The 10,631-nt window shown below is 32.3% G+C and overlaps 1 protein-coding gene across 1 annotated transcript; it reads right to left on the reverse strand.

Annotated features, from left to right (window-relative positions):
- Window positions 1–5,157: 5,157 nt before the first annotated feature.
- Window positions 5,158–10,631, reverse strand: Bm3198 (Uncharacterized protein; the record flags this gene model as incomplete). The annotated part of the gene is made up of 15 exons (XM_043075438.1): window positions 5,158–5,225; window positions 5,403–5,574; window positions 5,870–5,981; window positions 6,242–6,393; window positions 6,741–6,900; window positions 7,063–7,120; window positions 7,377–7,496; window positions 7,827–7,959; window positions 8,252–8,317; window positions 8,514–8,633; window positions 8,833–9,220; window positions 9,527–9,651; window positions 9,897–9,990; window positions 10,093–10,160; window positions 10,506–10,631. The coding sequence occupies 15 exons, from the start codon at window positions 10,629–10,631 to the stop codon at window positions 5,158–5,160; spliced, it is 1,962 nt and encodes a 653-aa protein (XP_042931372.1).

A 10,631-nucleotide genomic window follows, 5' to 3' on the forward strand; every position in this document is an offset into this window, starting at 1 on the left:
TTCTTTTTTGGCAGTTTATGATTTTCTTGAAAGAAGAAAGAAATGCAATTATAATATTTTTTTCTTATGATAGCCTATGAATTTATCGTTTATTGATTTATTTCAAATTTAGAAGTGATAAGGTTACTTACCATTTATTCATGAACACCGAACTCTCAAAAGAAGAAACCGTTGTCTTATCTTATCAATTTACCAACATAACTAAATAAACCAGTAAATGATAATTTATGACTCCGTTGCTAGCAAAAACTATTTATCAGGTATTGAGATTATATGTTTAATAGTTGTTTTGATTTCACTATTAGTGCAAAAAGCTTCATTTCCAACATTTTTCCGGCAATTTACTTCTTCCACATAAATGACAAAATCTTAAGAAACGAATAATATAAAATTAGATTTGAAAGGAAAATCAAAAAAATTATGAAATTTCAAGTAATTAAGTAACAGCAAAAATAATTGAGGAAAGAAAAAGTAAACAGTAATTTTAGTTAGGGGCTTCCGATAGATTGACTCTGACAAAATGATGGTGACAACTAGCAGTGAAAACGACAAATGAAGGAGAGGGGTAGGATAGAAGGAGAAGGAAGTTTGATTTGATGACTTTGCTACCGTAACCAATAGATGAATGCTCTCATTCCGTGAGCCATCGAAGTACGACTGATGAAACTTTTATTTGGAGCGAAAGAAAAAACAAATTTGGGAGCAATTTGAAACTGTGAATATCAAAATCATATTTTACTTATTAAGCATTTAATATCTTGTCCATCCCTTTCTATTGCTTTATTCTTGTAACTTATTGATCAACCAATTTATTTAAGATTGCTTTTAGTTTGATAATTAACAAATGCATGCTATTTTCGAATTGTCAACAATTGGCTTGGTCAAATGTTTTCAAAATAATAAAATTCGAACGTTCAGAATTTTCACATTCATAAGAAAAGTTCCATATCAAATTAAAGTTCCAAAAAGGTCATCCATTGTTAGCATTTTATGATTAGAGTAACATTTGTTTTTTAGTTGAATGATCCCATCAATCACTTTGAGTCATCCTTGTCAAATCTATATGTAATTGGTTAGCGTATGCATTTGTATTTGTAGATTATTTTGCTAATGGTAACCTATCGGCAGTACTGGAGTGATCATCATTAACCACAAAAGATATCTATCGTCTTCCCCATCAACCATTGCATATCACCACTGATAAAGTCGTTATCTCTTCCATTCCCGAATCATTTTATCACATTCGAGCAGTTCTCACCCTGTTGCTTTCCCTTTCGTCCTTTTTAAAATTTATTTCATCTCTATAAAACTAAATTTCTTGCCAACTTTTTAAAGAAACCAGCAAGGTATGTTTGTGTTTTTCTATTTGTTTTGATCACTGAACACAATATTATGAATAGCGTCTGCAACAGATTTCGAATTCAGTGCTCACTTACCATTTGATCAATTGATACATCAATATTTCTTATTAAGATAGAGAGTTTTCAATCTAGCTTTATCTAAAATTACCTGGTACTAATTGCGGATTTATGAAACAGACTTAGTTTGAACTTAGCTACCTGTCTTCATACGAATCTCAGAATCAAATCAAAACGGCCAAAAACGCTTAGATAACTGTGCAGAATGAAGTGGAAAAAAGCCAAGAATGATATGCAAGGTCAACAATATTTATTGTGCTAGTAGAGAGGCAATATAATAATACTAACAGTATCAGTTGCATGCATATATACTTTTTTGCACTTCGATGTTTGTATTTCTGTATGAAAATGGTCCAAAAAGACCAGATTTCTATTTTTTTAAAGTAATTTCTTCATAAAGATCTAAATAATGTTGTCGACATATTTAACAATACAGTACTTTTTGACTCTTCCTTAGGTAAATGTTTATTCTCTGATGAAATCATCACAACATTCGGTGATGCAACAACTGTCAACCTTCAGGATTTTACAATTGAAAGACATAGATAACCGATAACTAACTCTAACTGTACTAAAGTAATAGAAGAGGAGATTATCTTAAATATACACTCTTTGAAATTTCGTTTTTTTTTTTCTTTTTTTAAACAAATGACTCTTTTGTATTTATGGAAAAGTATCTGGTGAAAAACCCTAAAAATCGGTCGATTTCTATAATGTATTGACAAAAGCAATAATGCTTGCATATATTGTTTCCATTATTATACCTTCATGAAAAGTAATCATTTCAGAATGTCCACCTAAAGGTTAATTCTAACTAACAGTTCCATGAAAATTTTGTTGCTTAGCTTTTAAAGAATTTACTGCCAAAACGTTACCATATTTCATGAACAAATATAACAAACGTTTTTCTCTTCTTTCTCTTTTGGTATGTTGGATAGCCTTATCAGTCAGCAAGCAAATGATACTTGATAAGGATTTCGTATTACTATGTAAACAAATACAGACGCGTAGGAATACATTCAATAAGACACTATAATTTGCTCTCATCAAATTGCATTACAATTAGAATTAATCAATGATCATTTTGCACCGAAAACAATTTATCGGTTTTCAATGCTAAGAAAATTTTATAAGGATAATTATTACGCTTATACAACACCAGGACAACGTCATGTAAAAAAGTATTTCCGACAAGCATACGCGAATGTATGTTTTCCAAATTACTTTTTCTACAACACATACTCTTTCTTATCATTCTCGAGATATTTCAGGACATAATGTGTTTAAAATCTAATATTAACTCATTCCAAAAATTTCAATATTATTTAGCCATTTTTAGCTAAAATTTCGACAGAAATATTGTGCGTAAATTTTTTGATGAATTTAGAACTAAGAATAGAAAGGGAAACAAAAAGAGCAATATTGATTTACAGTTTAAATATGTATGTACTAATTATCTGATAAAATTTTTAATCCGATCTTAAAATCTTAAATCTAGAATTAATCAATGATCATTTTGCAAAATTATCTTTCGATAGCAATAAGAATGATTCTGAGTCTGTCGTCTATGTACCTCGCATATTACATCCATTGGATGGATGACAGGTTCAACCATTTCATCAGCACCACAAATTTTTACAATACATGCATCCTTACAAACGGTTTCAATAATGAATTCCCTCAATAAGGTTTGTTTAATTTGTACTAAAGAAGTTCAATTTTTGAGGATTTTTTTGTTCTGATCCTTTAATTCAAAAATATTCCAATTTCTCAGCAAATGGGATGAACTTATAGTTTATGCATATACTTCTAAACCATACATTCACATCCTTATAAATTCGTGTATATATGCTGTCCCTTAGTTTCTCGGCAAGATTTTCAGTCCATCTTAGATTCTTAATCCTTTTTCGCTACCCAACCATAAGATTAGACATCCTCAGAAAAAAATGAGTCGTGTGTGCATGCGGCCAACTGTCGATTCACCTCCACTTCAAGTGCATTTTTAGATTAAAGCAAAACGAAATTGGTAAAGAATGATGCGATGCAGTAATGAATCTGCGGTTAGGAGCATGATCAAGCTGTAGGCTACATAGTCCCTTACCCAGTCTCCATTATATCCAAAACTTCTGATTTGGAATATCAAGTGATCGAAATGTTTGCATGTTTCGATTTCATAGCATAACTGAGAAGCATGAAATAAATTTAGGGTAAACAGGGCATGAAGCTACTCAACACACGTTTCCACTAACAATCTGAGCTATCATCGCTCTGCGGACAATGTTATACACCAAATGCTAGCAAAAATGAAATATTTATCACAATAACATGACATACAATGTTAGCATTACAGACAACCTGCAAATAAGATAATTTTCTTCTTCTTTCGCTCAGAATTAGAATTCAAATCCCAAAAATAATTATCAGGGCTGGCAGTTGTACATGTCGCACTGCGCAGTAGTTCAAGAACTATTACATTCCTTGACATGCATAACTTCGCCGGCGTTGGTCAAAGTCATGAAAAATAAAAATAAAAGAACGTGGAGGAAGTCCAATAAATCAAATCCATCAATTTTCCCATACTGATGAAATTCTTATTCTTCTTTTCTCCCGAACTCATCATTACGGGTTATTGCGGTATTGATACGCATACATACCATTTCGCCCAAATAGCTAAAGCTGTGAAAATATACAAACATAAAAACGGAATAAACCACATAGATGCAATTTACAGCAACAGAATTACTTTCAAGGTGCATCAATTCAAAACAGAGAGGAATCGACTATGCAGCTTGTACTTTCGACCTTTAAATACTTTAAAAAAGAACATCATGTAATTTTCTTCAAAAATTCGGTCTCCCTGAAACAAAGAATGTTCAAACAAATGGAAGCTCTCATTCACTCCTTAACAAAAAGACCGAGAAAAACAACTAAGACACTGCAGTACAACTATCCTGAATTTAGAAAATTTCCAATCTATTCTAAATTTAGCAAGTCCTCTTGAAAACTTAAAATTCTAAATAGATGAAATAGTCTTTAAAAGCACATATTTTGCAAAAAAAAAAAAAAAAAAAACAATATTCAGACTATAATTTCACCACGAATTTCAGATTTCGAAAAAAAAAGATTAAACTTGTCTTATCATATGAATCCAATGGCACATCTTATTTCTGGCAGAAAAAAATAGAATAGTATATATAAAAATGTCCATTTCAGGATTTCTAAAAAATTCTTTCTTTGCCAGTTTTCCCTCTGCATGCATTATAAAAATAGATGCCTACTCCACGTCACAAAAAACAGAAGTCCATATTCTGCCATCGAAATAGTACAGACGGTGCAGTACAAAATCACCAGAAAAAAATAAACAAAACAAAACAAAACAAAAAAAAAGCATTAGAATTGCCTTTTCATGAAGTTACAAAAAATACCAAATATTTCGTCTAATTCAGCTTCTTAAAAGACAATAACTGGAAATAATCAGAAAGTCTCCAGACTACAAACCTCAACACATTCAGTTTGAATTTCCCGCTTTTATTAAAGTGAAAAACAAGAGAAAGATAATTAACTTCATGGAATCTACACTATGTTAAAATCAATTTCATTACCACTTGATTACAAGCCACTGCCGCAATTTCTGATGATTTACATTTTGCAAAAAATTAAAAAAACCAGGAAAAAAAATCTTATTTCCAAGATCCCTTGCATCGCAGCAGAAATCCTTTTTTACGTTCGTACATGAATATCAATCTACTTTCACAGAACCGTATATCTTTTCCACAAAAAAGAATGCTGACAAGAAACCAACTGCTCCTAAAATTATATATTGTTAATGAAATAAGAAAGTTTTCTTCATAGAACTTTTTCAGTTCCATGCATCTTTTGAACGATAAAGAAAGAATGCACAGGATTTAAATCCAACGCATCTTTTCCCACAACATAAAAGTACTACATCCATCAAAACGATCTCCCGACAAAGTAAAAAAGTACCGGTTGCCAAAAAGAACATGAAGACAATGATGAAAGTATATGAGAAATAGAGGATAGTTGACACAGTGCCTGTTATAGTTAGTTTTGCCATAAAGTAGTGGATACAGTACACAAAAAGATATACTGCCGTAAAACCTGAAGTCAAGAATGACCGCCACCACCAATGATAATCCTGCAAAGTTCAGAAAATGTAATTTCTAATTAAATATTTATCCAATTACCAAGACTTTTTTACCTTCATTCCTAAAGTGCCAGCAATGAGTTTCCAGTTTTTTTTGACCAAAATAAAATTACATGCTGAATCTGAAGAAATCTAATTTTGAAATTGAGTTCCCACTTTCTACCCACTTCACTGAGAAACTGTTTTTATAACTTATGAATACAGAAGTGAAAGAATCTTTATTATCTTTTAAAATAATTTATAATAACAAATAATACTTGGGAACTGAAATAAATCAGTTTTTTACCTCAGAACATAAATGGAAGTAGCAAAGCAGTACCGTAGCTTCGCTGCACGTTATAAACAGAATCAAGAACACAAGAAACAGGAAACCAAACATGTAATACGTTTGATGGGCCCTATAACAAGATAACGCATGCATTTGATATGTTTGGGATAAAAATTAACCAGAAAAAAAATAAAACTGTATGTAAGGAATGAAAAGAAAACAAGCAAAATCAACTTCTAAATCTATTTATTTCTATGAGCAAGATTTTTTTAAAGAAATATTTCGTGAATGTAATCCAAATATGCCTTCAGACATTGCCAATTTCACAAGTTAAAGTCAAGTGAATTGCTAATTTTGGTGTAAAAAACAATCTACGAGTTAAAAACTCACCAAATGCTATTGAGAATAAAGAAAAGTTGAATGAAAATACACCCAAACGGAAGGATACCACCCATAAACATTCCTGCGATTGGTTTCGTGTAAAGTGATTGGTCTGGTACTTGTCGCGGGATTTGATTTGTGCGTACTGGGTGCTCAATTGGCTGCAAGGGAAACAGCAAATAAATAGATGACCTTTTCAGCTAATATGAAGGAAGTTTTTTGACCCATTTTTTCTAGAATTGGTAGAATGCCAAGACATATATCGCGTTAAGCAGAATTATAATTTATTTTAGCGCTTGAAAGACTTTCAAATGTTTAAAATCAAGCACACAGAAATATAATCCGAATACCTTAACATATTAGAAGTCCAACTGTGACAGTACTGTCTCATATCATACACGATTTATAGATCATAACCATTAATGCAAGAATTGCTGCCCTCATATCTTATCAGCGCTCTTAAAGAGCGGAACAGTGATCTAAGTAGAAAATTACCAAATTTCCTTACACGTTTCTTGAAGCCAAAATAGGATCCAATAAATGTTAGCGGAATAGAGACAAAAAGCCAGAGGATTAGAAGCACAACAAGTGTGCCAAATGGCACTGCCGCCGATGAGCCTTTTGCCCACAACAACAAGTTCGAAACGAAGAATACTGCAAACACGATTCTGCAATAAAGTATCTTTCACAAAAAGTTTCATTACATCGTCTGAAAAAATTTTTATTAAACTGTCTTCACGAAAAGCAAAACTTGGTGGTTTCCATTTCCACTTAGGAAAATTTTCAAATTTTCGTGTTGTTTAAAAACAAGAACGAAAAAGTGAACATACCCAGGAACAAGGAAGCTGGTCATCAATACATTAGTTTTCCATGCCAAGCCATTCATTGCTGAAAATTGAAATGCTTATTACATTTTCTGAAATTTAGACGAGTAGATGGTTTAAATACGTATTTCGACTGTCACTATGATTTGTTCTTGAAGTTCCACGAAAATATGCACGAATACAACACTGTGTAGCTCCAGCTTGAAAACAGATTTAAGAAAATGATATAAACGTGGTGTCCTAATTAATTAAATCATAACAGTATCTTCATTTCAATAATAAATCAAACAATTACAATCAATTATTTCAAAAATTCTTACTTTTGTAAAGTCTTGCAGACACATAACCAGCAACGATACCAAAAACAACGTAAAGAACGAGTGCGAAGGTCATCAGAGATCCACGATTTGCCGGTGACAGGAAACCAAGACAAGCAAATACTATGGAACGAAAACACATACTTAAAATGGTAGTCCTTTTCTGGATCTTTTATTCAAATGCATTGCCTGCTTGATGGAAGGTTTGAATAAACAATTTTTTTTAAGGATCATTTTTTAAGCAACCCTTCAAAAATCAATGGAAACATTCTAAAGTCGTGATTTTGTTGATACTCGTTAGACATTTTTCTAGAATTTACGATATCTTTTCATCAAAGTCACAAGTCATACACCAGCTCATTAGTAATAATCAGTTATAGGTTGATATAAAAATTCTGAAAAACACCGAACATTTCTCAAGGCTTTAGAAACCAGGCAATATAATAAGTATACCAAGAGTGACCGCAACCATAAAGAGCACTTGACATCCACTGCCCACAAATACAGAAAGAAACATGGCATATCGCGGTGGACGGAAGACATCACCATGGACCAGTTTCCAACCAAATTCTTCTTGAGCATCTTCCTCAAATTTTCTAATTTCAAAATACAAAATTCATGGAAATTTTCAGGAAAAAAATGAGGCCTTAAACAGTTTAGTGCTTTCTGCAACTTGCCCGATTCGAGAAAATAATATGTAAAAGTATAAGATTCTTATGAATAAAGCGTATTTTTAGGAAATATATCGCTTTCCTAGATTTCTTAATGTACTTTACACATCTTTTAAAACGTATATTATCCCAATCTGGCAGTTAAGGATTACATCACCTTTTAAAAAAAGGAACTTTTAAAATTATGTTGTGAGAAACAAAGCTAACCTCATTATCAAGCTGATTATATCGAATGATGTCGCGATGTAGCGTCCGAAGAAGAATCATGCCAACCTAAGATACTGATATTATTATTCCAGTACAAACAGCTTTTTAGTTTGAGTGCATTAAGCAGAAGAATGAATAGTATCTTACTCAATACCTTCAAATGGCAAAAAAAAAAAAAAAAATGAACACCACCCAATCCTGGACCTAAACGAAATGCAATTTTTTTGCGTGAAACAAAAAACTAATCTAAGGAAAGAACTACCATTCCAGAAAGGAACAAAACGATAACAAGTGAATTCAAGATCGAGAACCATTGAATGTTGGAATGTGGAACTGAATCTAGAATATAATCCCATCGTGATGACCATTTCACCTGAGTCGTCTGTAATTTTTTGTCATAAGAGATTATCGAAACGCTACCTTGGTAACGGAAATTTTAAAATCTTAGGAATTATAAAATCGTAAAAATCACAACTATATTAGGGCTTCGATTTAAAAGAAAAAGTAACATCAAAAATAGTTGTTTTTCGACGTACAGAGAATTCATCCAATTTTTATGAGAAATACTTAAAAAATCAAACCTGCCATACAACAGAGTATGTGTAGATAATGCTATCAGGTTTTTCATTAGACTTTATAGGAAACGGCTTTGCAGTGACTCCACAGTCGAGCTTGTCGTTTGCTTCATGCTTGATGCTTCGTGGCTGCACTTTGATGCGAATAATTCGACCTCCCACATGTTCCTCCAAAAAGTTCGGATCCTGACTCATGTTGCGATACTCGATGAGAATATCGACGTGATTGAAAATGTAGTAGCTATCAGGTTGTCTGTAACGTGAATCTAGAACACATGCATCTTTCGGCTTACCATCACTAGTTACGTAACAACCCATTGGAAAACCTGTTGTACAGACATTTTGGTTTTGTTGGTTGATGAAGCAGAATGTCACCGGCATATTGTCTAATATCCTAAAATAGATTTGTATATGTAGGAATAATCAAAAATCCAATCACTCGTTTCATTCTAGCTCTATGCGGTAAATTACCACATACGATATAAATCTGTAAGGTCTTGAAGACCTCCACTATTCTTTTTAATAGTTCAATCTTACTTTCCGTAGGGTTCATTCCCAAAAGAAAAGATAAAAAATAGTTATTTCTTGCCACAAGTACATTATATGCCGCAATCATACATGTCACTCATGTGTGAGTGTTCATTAAATGAAGTGTTACTAAATTTCGTAAAAATGCTAAAAGCAATTTAAAAAAAAATACCAGTGATGCTGGTAATTTAATTTCATTCCTTTCCGAAGCAACCACATTTTTTTCTGCGCAAGTGGATCATTGTTGTATTTCTTTTCACATAACAGCTTACATTGCCTTTGTTCATTGAAATTTAGCTAAAAATTGCAAAGCGAGAAACAAAACTTATTCAGAATAATTTCGCTAATACATAACATTTCCTGGTACTATACAGTTCTACCATACAGAGATATGCCATATCTTATTTCGTGAGCAAAGTTTTATGCATGTTTTCGATGAATGGAAACCATCAACTATTTTGGCATAGAGAAATAAGCAAAGAATTCCAACTCAAAGAAGTATGAAAATAATGAAATACAGCTATGTTTAAGCAGTTTCATACTTTATATGGGCTAGGCCTAATTCGTTCTCCAAATAATACTTGGCCAAGATTCTCTACTGGCGACTCATTTTCACTGCCAATACAGAAATCGAAACTGAAATACACCAAAAGTTAATACAAAAGCTTTTTGCATATTGCTCTTGTACATTAATTTAAAAACAACGTATTCGTGGTTATAAAAGATGAAAGAATTTACCTGTGGTATTCAAATGGAATAACGCTTTGGTCGCTATCCAAACGATTTACGTACAGAGTTATATTACTCTAAAAACCAGTTGTATTTCTTATGATCAGTCGAAGTTGTATTATTTTTGTCGCTAAATATGAAATATTTCAAAATTCCTATCCAGAGCAGATAAAGAGAGTGTATTGTAGGCGGTACAGTTACATAATAATATCAGCAATGAAATGATTTGTTGCACCAAATCTTAAGTAGAGAGCGCAATACTGCTAATCTGATCTATGCTGAGACTAGAATTGCGATATTACATTTTAGCTAAAAAAAGAAAATTGATGGTGAAATTTATAATACATTCAAAATATGAGAGTGAACCATACAAGACATTTTCGAAGATTTTTCAATTACAATCCAGAAAGCAAAAACCGTACTGGACACGACGGTTTCGCAACTTCCTTTTCACAAAAATTGACTGGTGCCAAGCCAGGCAAATAGAAACCCATACAAACATATGTGCAAACACAAAACAACGCAACGATACCATTCATTCTTTTCAT

Source organism: Brugia malayi (genome assembly GCF_000002995.4).
Source record: "Brugia malayi strain FR3 genome assembly, contig: Bm_v4_ChrX_scaffold_001, whole genome shotgun sequence".
Classification (NCBI taxonomy): Eukaryota; Metazoa; Nematoda; class Chromadorea; order Rhabditida; family Onchocercidae; genus Brugia; species Brugia malayi.